Genomic DNA, 19,658 nt, shown 5'->3' on the forward strand with positions numbered 1-19,658 from the left:
CCGCCCCGTCCCCCCCACGTGACCCCGCGCCGTTGGCGGCGCGCGCGTGGAGCGGTGTTTTGTAACCTCCCCCCGCCTCCTCCCGCCCCCCGCCCGCGCCGAGCCCGGAGCCCATCCCGGCGTCCGGAGCGGGAGCGCCACACCCCCTTCGCCGCAGCCGCGCAGCCGATGGCAGCGTCCTCTCCCGCCGCCACCGCGGGCTCGGAGCTGCCGCCGGAGCCGGGCGGCAGCGGCGGCCCTGGCGAGGGGGCGGACGAAGAGCGGGAGCTGCTGCTGGCGCGCCTGGTGCCCGCGAGCCGCCTGAAGGAAGCGGTGGGCGCGTCCCTGGCGTCGCTGTGCCTCGGCCCCCTCGGCGGAGCCCAGCGCCTCGGGACCCTCGTGGACTGCCTGGTGCTGAACTACCGCCTGCGGCAGGGGCCGGGCCGGGGTCGGGAGCGCGGGGCCGAGGGGCCGCTGCGCTGCTGCGGCTGCCGGAGGTTCCTGGGCGAGCCGGTGACCGTCCCGTGCGGGCACACCTATTGCCGCCGCTGCCTCCGCAGGGAGCTGCGGGCCCGCTGCCGCCGCTGCCGGGACTGGCTGCTGCCGGCGGGGGGCACCAGCACGGCCGCGGCCCCGCTGCGCACCAGCGTCGTTCTCAACCGGCTGGCGGAGAAGTGGTTCCCGGGCGAGTGCGAGAGGGCGAGGGCCGGGACCCGGCTGGAGGAGCTGCTGACCCAGGGCCGCTTCCGAGAGGCGCTGGGCGCCGCCAACCAGGCTCTGCGAGCAGGTAAGGCTGTGGGGAGCGCTCCCTTCTTCCGCCCCTGCCGCCCGCCAGAGCCGCGCGGTCTCCGCCCGTGCCGCCCGTGTCCCGGCGGGACCGGGACGGGCTAGTAGCCCGGGGCGGCAGGCTCGTGGGGCTGGGGGTGTGGTGGAGTAGGTGGATGTGCCCTTATCCGCGAGTGCGGCGGGACCGTCAGCGATCGACTCGGGCCGATGAAGAGCGTCCGAAGTTTTCTCGAGTTTGAAGGGATTCGAGGAATCTCTCCATTGGGAGAGCGGAGTGGAGGGGACGTGCAGCTGCCCGGCCCTTGGTTGAGCGCCCAGCCTGGTAGTGGGGTACACCTGCTTTTGCTTACTCCAGAGGCGTGGGGGAGCGTCCCGCATGGGCTCCGTCGTGTGGACGGAGGGCCCACGCTTCTGTGGGACATGTTTACAGAGAAGTCTGTGGGCTAAGCTTCGTTTTGTGTTGGGTAATCGCTGTGCGCGGGCAAAGAGAAATTCCGTTGGTGTATTTAACCTTGTTTCCTGAGAGAGAGACCTATTTTCAGTCTTAAGTGTCACCAAGACAATTCCCAGCAGGCCGGGCCGAGTTGCATAAGCAGACAGGCACGGAGGGGGACAGGTTGTGTAATGGCAATGACATCATAGGTGGGTGTGGTTGGAGTTTTATATAGTGTTGAAGAGGGTCCAAAGAGGGGAGGTAGAGGCACGCTTTTAGGCTATCCTATATCCGTCGCAATATATGTCTCTGGCTGGTACCATGGACTCTTAAGATACACTCAATTTTTCAAAGTTTACTCTTTATAGAGAGAGTCAAAATTGTGTGATTGATACACCTAGATGGATCCAGCGAGGGATTCCTTCATTATTTTGAATATGGATTTTAACACCTGGTGACATGGGAGGTTCTGTTACGAATTATACCAGGATTTTTTTTTCTGTTCAGTAATTTAGAAATTAATATTTTTGCAGATTAAGTGTATTACATTTATACAGTTGTCTGCCATGGAGGAAAAAAACCAAAAGCTTGCATAAGTCTAATCCTTCCAATCTGTTCTGGGGAGATACATTAGGTCTAGCTCCAGAATAAACTGTTCTCAATGTAGGTGGGATTAAGTCGAAGGTCTGTTTTATATGCTTTTTGGCAACCTAATTTTAAGGGGTTCAGTTTTGGTTATTGGTTTTACTTTATTTTCCAGGGTGTTTCCAAAGTGTAGGATACAGGATGGATTTTAAATCTTGAAACTGTAAGATGCAGGCTTCTTCCTGAAGTACAGCTTTGACTCATACAGGTCACAAAGAAATCTCAGTAGTTTTCAGGGTAAAATTGATGAATCTGGTACTGATCACATATGTTTACAGGGCTCCTGTTTCATGTTTCAAGACTGCTTTGAAGGAATAAAAGAGTGAAATAATTACACAGTTTTTGTTAATCTTTCTTTTATGGATTTAAGAGTATTACTTAGATATTCCTAAATATGGGGAAAGAATTTTGATTCTTTTTTATGTGAATCTGTATCTTCTTTTGGCTTCAAAATGGGTTTGAAATTTGAGTATACTTACCAGCTGTGATACTTATTCAAAATTTTATTCAAGTTCAGTAGTACATGTGCTACAATTAAGTATTAGAAGCTCAGTTTAAGGTCCACTTGTACAGGTCTTTCCTGTGTCTCCAATCCTGACAATTAACAACATTACACATATTCTGGAAAAGATACTGAAGAACTTTGGGCGTCAGATTGTAGATGTACGTTAAATGTGAATTTAGAACTGTGGATTCACAGCTACGAGTTGAAGATGATTCCAGGCCAATAGATAAATTAATAGCTGCTGGTATACTTTCCATTTTCCTTCAGACCTTGAATTTTGAAGACTCTTGGAGATGGAAAAGATGTAGGATAAGAAATGTATTAATGTTTAAAATAATTCATGTTCCATTTCAGTGTTTCCTTACTGCTGCTTCATCTGTTTCTTTTTAATGCACATAGTTAAAAAGTTGTGATAAACATAAATCTGTCCTAAATAAGGCATTGATGCTAAACCTCTACTCAAATGTCTTAGTTAAAGGAGATCTCTCAAATTAAAATACAAGTGCAGCTTGCCTTTAATCAAGTGTCCTGAAACACACCACTAGTGCGTTGAATTTGATCTGAATCTCACTCATTCCTTCTGGAGTGAACATCAGGAGATATGTTGAGCAATCAGTCTCCTGTTTAAGCAGAATACTGTGATCAGAGCAGTTTGCTTAAGGTTTTGCACAGCTGGATCATGAAACCTACAGACTGACAATTCCACAGCCTCTCTGGGCGACCTGCTCAAAGGTTAATTATCCTCATAGTGAAAAATCTTTTCCTTATTTCAAGTCTTAACTGACATTGTTTTGGTTTATAACCATTGTCTCTTTTGTTTTTTCACTGCATACTTCAGTAGAGTCTTCTAGGTAACCCACTTTTGGATTCTGAAAAGCTGTTGTGCTCTCCCAATGCTTTCAGGAATTACTTTCTGCTAAATAAGCCCAGTTCTTTTGGTTCTTAAGGGTTGTGTGTTCCAGCTCTGATTGTTAGGGTGGCCCTGTAGTACTGTGTTAATAAATACTGTGCCCTAAAGTATTTCTACGTAATGTTTTTGATGTGCATGTCTTTTATTTTGAAAAATTTGGCATATTAAGAACCATATAAAAAGCATGCAGAATCAGATCAGAGGTGGTCTGTTTATTGGTATGTTTATACTTGCAGTAAGAGCAGATGCTTTGGAAATAATATAAAACTCTAGAAGCATATTGAATGTGTTCTTTTGTCTACACCTTTGTATAATTTCCTGTTAATGCAATAATAACAATTGATACATACAGCTGTATGCTGCAAATACTTTGTGCATTTTTTTTGTTAAAATCATTTATCTTTGGGATGCTAGAAGTGAGTGATTTCTGTATTTACAATATATTTGGTCACTGAAATTGAAAGTTTCATAACTAGTTATGTTTCTGCTTTGAGCCAAAGATTCAAAATTAGCTTGCATCCTCTCCTTAGCTGAAAAACATTAAAATATATGCTGAAACATTGCAAAATTGTTTTTTCATTGTAACAAAACCTAGAAATTAAATTGTGGTTCAAAAAATTTGATCTGTAAATTGAGATAAAAACAGAGGATTGTTTAGGTTGGAAAATACCTCTCAGGTCATTAAGTCCAACCATTAGTCCAGCACTACTGAGTCTATCATTAGACCATGTCTCTAAGTGCCATATCTGCATATTTTTAAATCCCACCAGGGATAGTGTCTCTAACACTGCTGTGGGCAGTCTGTTCCCATGCTTGACAACCCTTTCAGTGAAAAAATATTCCCTGATACCCATACTAAACCTCCCTTGACACCATTTCCTCTTATTATGTTGCTTGTACCTGAGAGAAGAGATAGCCAAACCCCCCCACAACTGTCTGCAACCTCCTTTCAGGTAGTTGTAAAGAGTGATGAGGTACCACCTGAGACTTCTTTTCTCCTAGCTAAACTCAACCTTTCTTCATCAGCTTGTGCTCCAGAGCCTTCACCAGCTGCATTGCCCTTCCCTGAACTTGCTCCAGTACCTCAATGTCCTTCTTGTAGTGAGGGGCCCAGAACTCGACACAGGACTCAAGGCATGTCGTCACCAGTGCTGAGTACAGGGGGACAATCACTGTCCTGATCCTGCTGGCCACACTAATCATTATACAGGCCAGGATGTCTTTGGCTTTCTTGGCCTCCTGGGCACACACAGGCTCATGTTCAGCTGCTGTCGAACAGCATTCCCTGGTCTTTTGCCACTGAGCAGCTCTTCAGCCACTTTTACCCCAGTCTGTAGCACTGCAGGGGCTTCTTGTGACCAAAGTGCAGGATCCAGCACTTGGCCTTGCTGAACCTCAAACCAATAACCTTGGCTCATTGATTGAGTCTGTCCAGATCCCCCTGCAGAGGCTTCCTGCCCTCCAGCAGGTCAACACTTCCACCCAACTTGTGTCATTTGTGAACTTTGATGCACTCTTCTATCCCCTTGTCTGGATCATGGATGAAGATATTAAAAGGACTGGCCTCAACACTAAGCTTTGAGGAACACTACTAGTAATCATCTACCTTGGGTCTTCTGAATATTCAGACCCAGTTTGTCATATCTATTGATCATTCAATGACTGTTTGTATGTTCAGCAGCAGAGTTGGGATCTCAGCTAAACTCTTTGTTTTGTACTAGTTCAGTTGGAATCATGCTTTTCTCTTGGAAAAAAAAAAAAAGTGGGTAAAATGCCCAACCACTGTAGACTTGAACTCACATTTTTATCTTTGAACTAGCCCTCATTTTCCCCCTAGGAAAAAAGGCTCAGAGTTCCTCAGGTCACGTTCTGCACTTGAAAGTCAGAAACAGATGAGCTTCCTCTGATTCTGTGCAAATAGGCAGCTTATCAGAGAACAAAGACCTGCACTTACTGCTGCCTCTGGACAAAGGAGTTCGATTTGCTTCTAACTCTGTTGGATACCAAAGAGTCAAATACAACACGAAAAACTATCTGAAGAGTTTAATCTGAGCTCTCACCTTGCTAGGCTATAGCATCACAAAACACAGCCACAGGAAATCAGGCTTCAGAGTTGTTCTGCTTGCAGGATTAGTGTTTTACTCAGACAAAGAGAGTTTCCCGGATTTCAGTAAAAACAGCCATTTTATTATGTGGAATGAGAAACTGAAACAAACCAGCTTTGGCAATATTTATGTTTGAGGGGGAACTGTCAACTCAAAAGAAAGACAAATCAGGAAGACACTCTAGTTTCAGCTAATTGAATTCTTCTCTGATTTTCTTGACCCTTTCTTTTACATTAAGATCTTTTTAAATGTAGCATTGGGAATCTAAATACAAAGCAGTGTGTTACAGTCTATGGGAACATTGGCCAGTATGCCTTCTAACTGTAGAACGGGCTAATGTTGCAAATCTATGAAAAGTTATACTAGACATCTAGAATAAACTAAGATTATTAAATTGAAATTATAGCCTCCAAACCTTTTTTGAAACAAACTTAAAGAAGTATTTGATTTTACTATTGTTTACAGTAGACCAACCTTTGACTAGTTTATCTCATTCGGTGAAAACCAGGTCTATTTTAAAAAACAATTAAGATCAAAACAGTGTTCTGGCATTTTTTCCAAGCAGCAACTGCAATTAGTTGTGTTACAAAACTGTCATTTTAGTGGCAAGGAGATGGGTCTCAGTGGCAGTGCGTCCCAGGATGCAACAGGTGCCCTTCCCATTTAGAGGTTGCTGTACTGAAAGTGCAAAATGCTGTATGTCAGACATGGGAACTTGGTCTTACTGAACACATTCTGCTTTTTTCCCACTCTAGAAGTTCCACTACTACAACTCCTTACAACAGGGCTGCCAACTGGTGCTAAAAGCTTTCTGGAATTGGCTATCTATTTTTATCACATAGTGATAGGGCCTGGTTCTGGTACCTCCCAGATGGATGCCACAGTGAAAGTGGCATCTCCAGCCATAGTCAGAAGGGGTCAGACACTATAAAAACAAATTGCGGTCTGCAGAAAAACTTGGGTATTTGAAAGCAAACTTCATAATACTTAGGTTTTTAATACAAGTGTGTTGTATTCCCAGGTCTCTGTGATTTTGATTGGTTATACTGTAAAGTATACTTAGTCCTCAATTTTTGTTGTCCCAGCAGTACTGAGCAGTACTTTTTGAGCCTCTCTGTTGAGTATTTGAAAATTTTCTTGTTGCTGCAAGATACATGAGGATCCAAAATTTGTTCTTTAGTTTACGAGACATAAACTGGGAATTACTGCCACTTTTGTTAGCCAAACACTAGGGAGTGAGGGAGAAGGTACTCCAATAATTATGGAAGTATTGTACAAAAAGTTGTAATTATGACATATCACTATAAAAGCAAATTTAATTAAAAATTACAGAATTCTCATTTTTAAAAGATTTTGCCTAATTTCTGTCTGCAGATTCCAGTGACTTGATGCTAAGAATTTACAGAGCTGAGTCATATGTTGGCCTCCAAGAATATAAAACAGCCATTGAAGATCTAAATTTTGTTATTTCCAAAATGCCAAATTGGCCAGAGGTAAGTTGATATGAACTCATCATTTTTCAATATTCTGTTTGTAAAATTAATAAATGCCAAATTATATTTGCATTGATTTAAAAACCTAAGCCAGCTACTTTAAATGTTATCTCTTAAGACACGCAAAATGCTAAAAGTCATGTTTAAAATAGTTAACTTGTATGAGACAGGCTCCTGATGAGTATGGCAGGTTAGGGCTGGTTGACAAATACACTGAGAGTTGGAATAGTTCATGGTGATGTAACCTGTAACAGCTGGGGTTTGGGGCTTGTTTTGTTTAGTTGTTAATTTTTGTTAACAGAGGGACACTTTGCTGTTTTAGCTTGAAAAGTTTATCTTCAAAAAGCCTAAATAAACTCAGTGGGAACTGAGTTTTGCAAGTAATACAGGCAGCTGGGGAGTCTGTGGTCTTCAGAATGCATGGTGTTGCACTGTCTAAACTCTGAACTCAGCAGGAGCAGCAAGATCTTGCCACACAAGGGAGATAACTGCAGTTATCTTGGTTTCTCCTGTGTTCAGCAATTCCATGGCTACTGCAAATTCATAGCGCCTCCTGCTTTTCACCTCTCAGTGTTGATAGTACTATCTACTTTTTTCTACATGTTTGGAAAGAAGCATCACTTCACGTAACTGAGCTTGATTTGATGGATGGATTCCTGTAACAATCCTTACCTCTGTAGGAAAATAAACTCTCTGTAAGAGAAGGACTAGCAAACTTCCCTTCTTCAGAATTCATCTTAAAGGAAGCTGCCCAAATCCATCAAAGACGATGTGTGTCCTCGCCTGAGAGTCTAGTTGAACAGATGTCACTGTTCATACTATCAGTCATTCTGTAGAAACTGCATTCTGGGGTTTGGTAGAGTCTTTTTTGGTTGTTTTGTTTTGTGTTGTTGGGGTTTTTTTGGTTATTTGTTTGTTTTTTAAGTTTTGTTTTTGGTCCATTATCCATATTCCTTTATACAAATTGATATTGTTGTTTTAACTTTTTTTTTATACCTGTTGGTTTTATCTAACTTTAACTATTTCTATTACTGTCAGTGCAACTTTTAAAAGTTGAGATAAATTCTTAGTTCCAATGTCATCTACTTTTGAGTTGGTTCAGCAAAATTCGGTAGTCTTTCCTCCCTCTTTTTTTTCTTTCAAGGAAAACAATACACAGTTTTGTTTTTTTTTTTTCTAGCTGGTGTCCAGTGTTCAAGCATAAAATGTAGTTGGAAGAAGCAATTGATTCTGAGAGCACATTGTTTTGTTTTAAGAGTATAGGTTGAGATGTATGTAAGGGGTGAGCAGTTGTGTGGATTGTTTTATTTGTATTCACTCTTCTGAAGGCTGGAACCATAAGGCTTTTAATGAAAGAGAGGGAATAAAAAAAGTATTCTGTAAGCTGTTGTGTGAGGTTATGTAATAATTTGCATTTCCCGTCCCTCTTCTTCCTCTCCAAAGGCTCACAGAAGAGGCAAATTAAGGGCTATGAATTCAGCACTAGAGAGGTTTTTAACCCTTTATATAAGGCAAAACAAGTTAACTGGAAGAAGACTCACACCAGCCTATCCCATGATTCTTTTTAAACACTGTAAGGGATGTGGATCACGCACACTGTGCACAGTTCAGATTTGTTAAAGCTGCATTCTTTCTCTCATGGCAGGTTCTAATTCTAACACTGTTGCAATGCCTGTAAGATCAATACTGCAGTTCCCCCTATTCTCTACAAATGTCTTTGTGGTATCCGTTTCTCAGGTTTACTTTCAGAAAGGAAAAGTTCTGCAAGACTCTGGCTTTGTAGGAGATGCCTTACAACTGTTTCTACAGTGCTTAGCCCTTGATGAGGACTTTCTTCCAGCCAAGCTAGAAGTAGAAAAGGTAATTTTATTTATGATAGTGGATTCCCATCTCTGACTTGACTCCTTTATGAAACTCCCATTATGAGAGACTTTGAGCATCTAAAATCTTCTTTACATACAGAAAACATTCAGGTGGCAGATTCCTTTTAAGATATTTCTTAAATCATACTACATTGAAGAGTTAGTCCCAATGTACATGTTTTACATCTTGAAAAGTACATGTGCATTTGAAGTTACTAAGTGAATATGTAGAAAACTGGAATGCAGGCAACAAGTGAAATTTTCTAAGTTGAAACCCTCTGTGCCCAGAGCACGATAGTTTTTTCTATGATAATAAAAATTTACATTGAAAAGCTGCATAATACTGAATTGATAATGTCTAACTCTGTTTGACTTGCAGTAGAAAAGTTTTCTAGATAAATTTCTTTAGCAATGTAGTTGTGTAGGTTTCTGTTTGTTTTCAACTCTGCCTTCACAGTTACTGCTTGAGTAGAGATCTGTTCATGAGAATAACTTCATGTAGATTACCTTCTTAGTTTTTGATATGTAAATTTATAACAAAGGTATGTCTGGATTCTTTTTTATTGTTATTAACACTGAGCTGTTTTTTCTAGATATTGTGTGATGTTTTGTCACCAGAGAAGTTAGGTGAGAGTCTGAAGGAATCTGCTTGGAATTCACCCCATATTAGAAATAAACCTTTTATACTTGGTTCTGAAGTGACTGCATCTTACTGCAATTTACAGCTTTGTCCTCCACAGGTAATAAAAACTCTACAGTAACTTCTGTCTTTGACTGATGTGTATACATCAGATGTACTGATAGCCTGATTTATCACACTTTTCAGCGTAAATACTGATTTTATGTAATTGGCTAAATTGGAGGAAAAGAAGTGTGGTTTGGGAGTAATTTATTTTCATTTGTAGTGTTAAAACTCCTCATTCTAAACTCCTTATTACTATTCATTCACTAGAATGAGTAATAAATACAGTATTAGAAGGTACTGAAGTTTGATATTAGGGACTTCAACACAAAGAGAAATATAATTTTTTTGTTTTGTTTTGTTTGAAGCGGGTGAAGATTTTTGAATTGTTAATGCTAAGCCAATTTGAGTACCGTGTTGAACTTAGAAATTTTTCTAAGTAACTAATAGGTACCCACTAACTGTGAGTATCAGTTTGGCTTATATATCTTTGCACAGTCATGTCTCACATACTTAGATTTGTGTTACTCTTAGAATACAGTTTGGTTCATCTTATTGTTACAGAGTTTAGGAGGATCAGATGTACTGGAGCCTGTGAGTGGATGCTTAAATCGTGCACAGTCTGCCCATGCTCTTAACTCAGCAAAAGACCTTGCCAAGGAAGATGGCTTAAAGAGAGTGTCTTCTGAACCCCTCCTCTCTGGCCAAGGAAAAGGTGCTTTGTTAAAGAGAAAGCTTTCCTTTTCAGAACAGGATACAGTTGTATGTGAAGATGGAAGAAACAAACACAAAAAGCAAGGAGGTAAACAGTCACTTACTGTGAAATCTGAAGTATTTGCTGCCTTGTGACTTTCTCTGAAGAAGTATCTTCTCCTGCTTTTCCTTAGAAAATACAAAAAGGGACATGACACTGGCTTTTGGAACAATCCCAGGGGATTTGATTGATATATCAGATTTTGAGTGCTCTCTATGTATGAGGTAAGATTTTGTCCTTGATTCAGTGTTAGCTACAGATGCTTGGTTGCATATCTGTTACAGGTACAAACTGAGGTACTTGCACGTTGTTATGAGTTCTGATATCAGTCAATAATTTGCAGCTTTTCACTATCCCTGTACTTAAATGTGTATTTAAGTGTCACTTGCTACAATGCTGTATACTGTAGGGCTATTTTAATCAAGTTGCCCTTTTAGTTAAACTTGGCAGTGTTAACTGGTCACCATCAAAGGACAGGATCTTTTGTGATTAAATGTTAGGGGTTCTTCAATCAATAAAACTTATTTTGGGAAGGTTAATGCTTAGAAGCATAGCCTTGTATTGTGAACCTTGTATTTGTCTGGGAGACATAGATGCTTCAGATTGTTAGTCCATTTAAATGTAGCTGATGTTGTATTTGAATATCTTACTGAATAATCTTGATTTTCAGAATAAATACCGTAAAACATATGGTGTATACTAAACTATTCATAGTTATGTTATTAATATGTAATACTGCTGTTAAAACTACACAATTTCTCTAAGAATCACGTAATTCTGTGTATTCTGAATCTCTATGTAGGAGACCAAAATCTTTGTATATTGTAAATGTTTAGTTACCTAGAATTTTGCAGTGTGTCCAGCTTCATCAGAAAACAAAGCAGTGAGTGTTGCAGTAAATGGAAACAAACTGCAGTACAGAGGAAAAAGTAGAATAAGGAGACTTGGGACTAATTGTTTCTTTACTTTGTTATAGGATAACTAGTTCTAAAAATCCAAGAGATTAATCACTGACATTTTTAGAAAAACACACACTGGCCATGGCATCTAACTTCTAATAATTTTGTTTCAGGCTATTCTTTGAGCCAGTAACAACCCCTTGTGGACATACTTTTTGCAAAGGTTGTTTGGAACGGTGTTTAGATCATGCTCCACAGTGTCCACTCTGTAAGGAGAGCTTGAAAGAGGTATTGTTTCTCAGTAAAGCTCACAAGTACAAATACTGTACCATTTTAAAGGCTTTTTCTCTTGAACCCAACAACTTGGATTTGCTTGGGCTATGGATTACTGCTAGAATGGAAAAGGGTCTCAGGGTCTTAGAGGTTTTATGTTTCTGTGACTGTTTACTTCAGTGGTGTAATTCAATCCTGCATATTTGAAAACTTCGGTATCTATTCAGTTAAACCTCTCTGTGATTTCTATACACTTTTCCTGTTGGTATTACTGTATATCCTGGGAAATCAGTTCTGTTTCTGGTAAGCATAGAGTTACAAACTGAGTTAGACATTCAAATTGTCAGACACTAAGAACTTACACAGAGAATCTAATTTTCAACTATTAGAGTATCATTAGGTTTTAATTAATGAAACATAAAAACTTCAGAGCTTTAAGCTTTCATGAGTTTTGTCACATTTCATAGATCATATTTTTATAAAAAATCTGCATTTTCTCAAGCCTTTTGTTAAGATACATGAAAAAAATTTTTTTAAATTGTTTACAGTACCTTGCAAGCAGAAAATACAGTATCACAGAACTGCTGGAGGAATTAATAATGAAATATTTGTCTGATGAATTATTTGAGAGAAAAAGAATTCATGCTGAAGAAACTGCAGAACACTCCAAGTAAGCTTCCTGTCTTGAAAAAAACTTGAGAAATTAAGATGGATATCCATTTTACAAATACTTTATTATTTTTACAGTCATTAACTGTGATATATTATGGGTGCAAGAAGAAGTATGAAGCTTGTCCAGGTCCCTCTAAATATCATCCCATCCTTCAGTTGTGCCATCCACACCACTCTGCTTGGAGTCATCAGCAAATTTGCTGAGGATGCAGTGGATCCCTTTGTCTGTGTCATTGATGAAGACATTAAACAGTGCTGGTCCCAGTATGGACCCCTGAGGGACACTGCTGGTCACTGGGACTCTGAGCCATTGGCCTCTACCCTCTGGGTGCAACCATCCAACCCTTCATTATCCATTAACAGCCCACCCATCAAACTCATCTCTCTCCAATTTGGAGAGGACATTGAGGGGAACTCTTTACAGAATTCCAGATAAAATGATATCTGTAGCCCTTCCCTTGTAACTCCATCATAGAAGGTCACTAGGTTGGTCAGGCCAGGTTGGATGAGGCTCTGAGTAACCTATCTAGTAGAAGGTGTCCCTGCCCACGGCAGAGGGGTTGGAACTAGATGATCTTAAAGGTCCCTTCCAACCTAGGCTGTTCTATGATTCTATGAAACATGTTTCCCCTTCCATTCCTCTTTCTGGGTGCACTGTCAGGGAGCTTTGGTTTTAGTTTTGCTGCTGTTAATGAAATTGTCTTCATTTTTCTTCAGAGTCTCAGAGACTTGAATTTCTTGCAAAGTAATTAATGATAGACATTCATCTTACACAGATAGATGTAATAAAAAAATGTTGGGATTTTTTGTAAACATGTTTATCTCACAGAGAGTTCTTCAAATACATAGAGCATCATGTATTGTAGATATGAATGCTGGAAAACTAACACTATAGCTCCTGCAACTTATTTAACAGAATCCATCCAGTAGAATTAGGTTTTGTAGTCTGAAAGGCATTAAAATTAAAAACCCAGTAATGTTTTAATGATAATTTGATTGTATCTGCTATCAACTATACTTTATAAAATAGGATTAAAAAATACTTTGTTTTTCAGTTATGTCTGCTGAGGTGTATTGCAAGGTGCAAATTATACACTGGGTTACATCTTGTGATCTGGAGTCTCTCCTTGAAAATAATCTAAATTGTGACCTAGCTACTATGTAGTTACTAGTACATCTTTTTACTTACAGGAAAACTTTGTCTCTGAGGACTTAATTGCCTTTATAGCTCAAACTAAAGCAAAAATGGAAAAGTAGCTGACACCCCCACCCCAAAACAGAGGCCATCATTCACTGACTAGGTATTCATTACCTAGATAACAGTGAGTCTTTCTCTCCAGTATGTATGCAAATTGGTACATAGGTTTGCAGCTGCTGTTACTGCTGTGTGGGTTTATTATTCATGAAACTTTCTACAACATGTTTTGACTTTGAAAAGAGTGCTTTATGACCTCAAACATAGCAGACATACTGAAAAAAAGTATTGTCTGGGCATAGCTCAATGTTCAGATTTTGAAGGCTTATATTTCTTTTTATGTTCTCTTGAAGCTTGACCAAGAATGTTCCAATGTTTGTTTGCACTATGGCATATCCTACTGTGCCTTGTCCTCTACATGTATTTGAGCCAAGATACCGACTCATGATTCGCAGGAGTATGGAAACTGGAACTAAACAGTTTGGGATGTGCATAAGTGATTCTCAAAATGGGTAGGTTTACATCCTAATTCTAAGCTTCCATCTCTTTTGTCATTTTAATTACAAAAAGCGTCTTTTGAGAAGTGTGTAATTGCATTACTGACAAGGTCTGTTTTTAGTTTTGCAGATTATGGTTGCATGCTGCAAATTAGGAACGTTCATTTTCTACCTGATGGACGGTCTGTTGTTGATACAATTGGTGGAAAGAGATTTAGAGTTTTACGGAGAGGGATGAAAGATGGTTATTGCACTGCAGACATTGAATATTTGGAAGATGTTAAGGTATGCAGAATGATGTCTAAATACTTACTAGTATTAATATATCAAGATTTTTACTTGATTTGTTCTTGAAAGCTCTCTTTCAAATTTTAGGTCCCTAGATGCTAGTTTAAATTTTTTTTATTACTATAAAACAAATAAGAAAACAATAGGTTTTTTTTCAACTATTGTTTGAAGCTGTAACTTTAAAAATATCAAAATACTTCTTTACCGTTCTGTCAATAGCATTCAAGACTATGGAGAACACAAGAAATGTATCTAAATATAGTTGAAAGTGAGTGGTTTTTGATTTTAGCTTAAACCTCTTAATTGTTTCTTTATCACTAATCATATTTTCATAACCTTTCTCCTGCAGGTTGCTGATGAAGAACTAAAGAAATTGAGAGAGCTGCACAATTTTGTTTACAATCAGGCCTGCAGTTGGTTCCAAAACTTAAGAAACAAATTTCGAACTCAAATTCTTCAGCACTTTGGACCAATGCCTGACAGGGAGGAAAATATACAGGTGAGACATCATTTAATATTCATTATTAGATCCTTCTTTCTAAAAAATAAAAGCCCTACTACCAACTGCTAAGTATTAAAAAAAAAACACCCACTTTTTTCTCCAGCTTCAAAGACAATAAGGCTTGCACCTTGTTTTTCTTACAATGAGCAACAAAAAGCAATTCTGTCACTGGTCAGCAGTTTCTCCAGGAAAGGATGATATGCTGATGTGGAAATAAAACCAGTAAACTGAAACCACTCTAAGTTCCAGTAACGGTTAAACTGTTAGTTTTGTAAAGTTGTTAGAATTCAAAGTGAAAAAGCTCTCTATTTTCTGAGGGGAGCTTGTCCCTCACCCATGTGCTACATACTTCTATAAAACTGCATTTACCCGTCGCAGTCAGGGGAGACAGAAAGAGAGCACAACATCGGAGTTCATGCACCAGAGGGAGCTTTAATGGCGTGCACAGCTCTTATACAGGTTATTCAAAACACTCCACTTCGAACCTGATTGACTGAGGTTTGGCTACCGCCCAGCTCAGTGCCAGTAGCTACCTGCTTACATTCTCATCAGGGATAGGCTGGCACCCGCTCTCTGTAGCCAGATCCCTCCTCTTTTCAGTGCCCTCTCTGGGCTTACCAGGTTAAAGTCAGGAGTCTGTGACGCTCACGGTCCAGCTGTTCGCCGTCATAGCTCCTCCTTTCTGTTTCCAAAATATAAAAGCCGTGTTTATTATCCCTCTGTGGGGGCCTTTGCAGAGAGGATAGCAAACATAGTACAAGGAGAATGAAATTCTCCATTAAACTTGACAAGCCTAATCTTTATAGCTATTGGTGTGTCTTATCAAAATTTTTATGATCATGTCTAGGAGTTATCAAAGGCACAATTTTACTGGTTGGCATGCTGCAGGCTAATTATTTATAACTTAGAACTTGAACATGACAAACCAACCAACTTAAAAACTATCAGAGGTGGCATTTAAAACTATCAGAGGTAGCATTTCCTGTTGGTAGTAATGTCCTTAAAGTGTCTGACTCTTGAGGTCCAGGTGAAGTCATGGATGAGTTGTCATTCCAAAGGTTTTAGACTTGTATCTAGCTGGTGCAGAGGGTTGTTCTGGTCACTGTTCTGCAGTGACTGCTTGTTGGTTGCAGTCCACAGCAGAGCGCAGAGCAGGTCCCACACACCGAGCAGGTACCCATCCAATACTGGCATCTATGGAAGTACGTGTGTGTACCCGTGCCTTCGAGTGACAAGGTCTTAAGGGCTTTCTCATTTGTTAATGATGAGGTCCTGGTACCTAAACCTTAGGTTTAGGTAACTGGACGTCATTAGAGGACTGTAATGATAAGAAACGATTTAAGGTGACAGGATTTTGGGAGTTTTGCATTATTGTTAGATGGTTTAAAGTGTACAGGGTTTTGGCCTCCCTATTCTGTGGGGTCTCACCACATTAACCTGTCTGAGGGGACTGTAGATGCTGTAGAGGCCAGTGCATGAAGTCAGAAGGGATTTTTAGAACAATTTAATAAAAATAGATTTAAAACAGCATACTAGGAAAGTGGAATATGTGTGCAAAACCAGTATAATTAGCAGGGTAGCAATACTGTGAGTGTGAACCTGAGATTTATAATAGTACACAAGTGTGTCAGCTGTGTGGTAACAGCTGCAAGTGAGGAAATGTTATCCTGGAGTGTACCACTACCAGTAACAATGTTGCAAAGCACTTGAGGTACTTAATATTCTCTGCAGTGGTAGGACCTCTACTGAGGTGTATTAAGTCCAGTTCAAGGCCTGACATCTAATGGTTGCTGGTGGTAATTAAAGTACAGGAAAAAGTTACAGTTCTAACTGCTTCGAAGAAACTTCCTAAGTAGTCCTGCTCTGTCTAGAAGGTAATGAGAAAGGGAGTGGAATTGGGAGGTGACAGAGAAGTCCATCAATAAAAGTAATTACAATGAAAACTTTAGGCTTCAAGAATATTCAAGCCTTAAGAACAGCATGACAAGTATTATATTTAATTTTTATCAGAGAGGTTTGTCATTGGGTGGCTGTCCTGTACTTAGCCATCTTTTCCCAAAGAATGAATGAACTTCCTATGTTGTCTTAAAAATTATTGCTTTAGAAGCTTAGTTTAAGTGTACTTTGTTTGACTTCTTAGTTAAAGAGATCCTTTCAGCACTCTTCTAATCTCATAGATCTGGAATTCTCTAGTTAGTATCAATTTTTAAAGTAGTCTTGGTCATTGATGACTTTGTCTTTTGATGTCTTCATGGTAGTCAACTGTACAACATTGGTTATTGGTAACCAGCTTATGTTCTATTTCTAGGCAATGCCCAATGGTCCTGCTTGGTGTTGGTGGCTTCTAGCTGTTCTCCCAGTAGACCCCAGGTACCAGCTGTCAGTTCTCTCCATGATGTCTTTAAAAGACCGACTGATAAAAATCCAACATATACTCACCTATTTTTCTAGAGACCAGTCCAAGTGACTAACCGCCTGGGTCTTCCTGAAGAGTTACTCTGTTCTGGTTGTAGTAGCAGCTGGAATTTTTGCTGCCTTTGCACATCTAGCACTGGTTTGAGAAGTGTAATGGAACTGTTTTTTCTCTCCACCCTCTTGGCTTCCTGAACCACATGGTTCATTGGTTGCACACTTTCTTCAACTATGAGAGAAGACCACTGACTATTGCACAAAGTCAATCCAGCTAGATACGTTTTTCACGTTATCTACATTAAAATTTGCACTATATAGAAAAGAACCTTTTTGAGACTTGATCATTTTAGGAATTGACTTTTCTAAGCTGTGGAAGTGCAGGACTTAAGGCTGACAGTCCAAGTTTACAACATTGAGGAGGTAATAAAGGTTTTGCAAATGTTTGCCTCAGACAACTGGTTTTTTTTGCTGTTTGCACAAATATTTGAAATATAGTATTGAATGTCACAGTTGGATATTACTACTCTTGTTTAACTAACTTGACCATGAATATGGCACAGATTTTTTTAAGTTATCTTGTAAATGTATGCATCACAAAACAGGAGACATGAACTGTATGCTGAGCTGAGAGCCAACTTTAAGGAACAAATGCAGAAAAAAAAGGTACTTCTGTCTAAAATACTTAAACTGTGAATATGGTTTACATACTTAGGCCTGTACATTTTAAAGAGGAAACTGAAATCTAAATGCTAGTACCAGTTACATTTCTACTGGGCTTTTCAGGCTATTCTTCCAGAGCACACACTTAGTTTGTAGAGCTTAGAAGAAGAAATGTTAAGTGTGCGTGTGTCTATCGGGGATTGTGCTTCCAGGATTCAAAAGCTTAAAGTTTTATTTGAACTTCTTAAGTTGGTGCAAATGTGAGTTCTATGCCTTATTCATATAAATAGTAGAGCACACTGCAGTGGCAAGGTTAGCATCATGCTGCCAATAGGTACTTTTGTAATTAAAGGTTTGCATATTTGTGAATATGTCTGATACTGGCTTTCTTGTATGTAAATCATTTGTAAAATATTTCTTAAATCTTGCTTTTGCTAATATATTTAATTTTCAATAAAAGCTAAAAATTTGTAATATTTTTAACTTTATCAGAAACTTAAAATCACTTTCCTTTTCCATATTCTGGGATCTCAAGTAAATCCAGAAGCTGCTGTTTAACCTACATTAAGGTTGTGAGCACTTCATTACATAACTGTTATGTTCATAATCTGTTTCTGATCATAGTACCTGTCTGAGACTGATTATTTGTCAGACAAGTTTTTCCTCATGTCCTGTTTTTATTTCTACTTTATTTAAATCACGTATGAAGTTTGCATTTTGTAAAACTTAAAAGTTGTAGGAAACTCTCCTGGCAGATCAGTGAGGTATTTCACTGACTTGCTAGTCAGATACTCTGGCCTTGTTCTCTTCAGGAGTTCAAGGCTGGAGATATTACAGGCAGCCTGAAATCTGCTGGATCATCTTCCAATATCAGTTTCTATCTAGAGTAAATTTCCCCTTTAGGGTATGACTAAAGTCCTGGGTGAATATTTGGAAAGCTTTATTTGCACAATAAAAGAAGAAAGGGAATCATCTGTTTTTCCAGTTCTGTATGCTATACCCTTAGAAATCTAATCTTTGTATCACCATGATCTTAAGAATACAGGTGGCAGGATTTTTTTTTTCTTTGGCAAGAACATTAGTAGAAAGATGTTTGCTGTGAAGCCCATGAAAGACGAGGCCAGATTCAAACACTGCTATATGCTTTACAAAACTTGGTCATCTTTTTGGTTTTTTAGGTGATCTAACCCATTCCTTGGAGCTCTGCATCAGTACATGTGGGTGGGGTAAATATCTGCTAGATACTCAATTTGTGCTTTAGACTCACTTGCATTAATGACAAATGAGACAGTATAGTAGGGTAGAATTACCTGCACACAGTCCTGAGTCCTGGGGAGCAGCATGAGGGAGCCCCACAGCACCAGGCTCTGCTCACCTGACATTTGGGGCAGGGACAGCTCCCAGAGAGAATGGTTGCCTTTGAGCACTGTCAGGATCAGTAGCCAAACCACATCTGCCTGGCCTGCACCTCACCCAGGCTGAGATGTTTTTGAGTACTGGCTTTGACTGTAATGACCTGGCTATCTACAACTGGATTTATACTGGGAAGGGTTTCCACTTAGTAGATGAAATAGCTTTTTGAGGAAGATAGTAGTCATGGTATCATGCTGCAATCTGTCCATTATCCTTTCATTTATGTGTTTTTCCACAATTAACCCAAAAAACCCTAAAGCTGTAAAATGTAAAATTGTAAAATGCTTAATCATAGGATTTAAGATATTCTAAGGCCTTTACCAAAACAAAACAAAATAGAGTCTATTGACCCTTGTTTTTTGTGAAGTTATGCTTTCCTGTCTGCTCATGTCTCTTAACTGCTTTTACGAGCAAAGACAAGTAGCAGGATTTCACCATGGATTTTAAAAAAATCCACTCTTGATTGTAGAAGTGATGTAGTTAAATCTGAGTCAGAAATGCCTATGAGCATATGATAGGCTCTAGGACAAAATATTTTGAGTGTTAGAGAGAAAGTAGTTGGTAAGGATGTCTTCACAATTCCAGCTGGAATTGGGTTGTGTTTGGTTTTGTTTGGTAAGTAAGTTGGAAGGATGTTCTATATTGCAAATAGCTTTTAAAGCACACCGAATACAAACCTGTACTTGCTATGAA

The 19,658-nt window shown here is 39.7% G+C and overlaps 1 protein-coding gene across 1 annotated transcript; it reads left to right on the plus strand.

Annotated features, from left to right (window-relative positions):
• Positions 1-84: 84 nt before the first annotated feature.
• On the plus strand, positions 85-18,028 carry LONRF1 (LON peptidase N-terminal domain and ring finger 1). The gene is made up of 12 exons (XM_053976574.1): positions 85-766; positions 6,738-6,856; positions 8,594-8,716; positions 9,312-9,458; positions 9,965-10,202; positions 10,288-10,378; positions 11,227-11,341; positions 11,875-11,996; positions 13,547-13,705; positions 13,813-13,975; positions 14,328-14,477; positions 16,789-18,028. The coding sequence occupies exons 1-12, from the start codon at positions 169-171 to the stop codon at positions 16,945-16,947; spliced, it is 2,184 nt and encodes a 727-aa protein (XP_053832549.1). The 5' UTR covers positions 85-168; the 3' UTR covers positions 16,948-18,028.
• The last annotated feature ends 1,630 nt before the right edge of the window (positions 18,029-19,658 follow it).

This window comes from Vidua macroura, chromosome 4 (genome assembly GCF_024509145.1).
Source record: "Vidua macroura isolate BioBank_ID:100142 chromosome 4, ASM2450914v1, whole genome shotgun sequence".
NCBI lineage: Eukaryota > Metazoa > Chordata > Aves > Passeriformes > Viduidae > Vidua > Vidua macroura.

Bases quoted from the DNA above. Each gene is read 5' to 3' on its own strand.
- LONRF1 (XM_053976574.1), top strand. From the start codon at position 169: ATGGCAGCGTCCTCTCCCGCCGCCACCGCGGGCTCGGAGCTGCCGCCG. The intron at 9,459-9,964 runs GTAATAAAAACT...TTATTGTTACAG, and splicing joins TACAGCTTTGTCCTCCACAG to AGTTTAGGAGGATCAGATGT. The intron at 13,976-14,327 runs GTATGCAGAATG...TTTCTCCTGCAG, and splicing joins AATATTTGGAAGATGTTAAG to GTTGCTGATGAAGAACTAAA.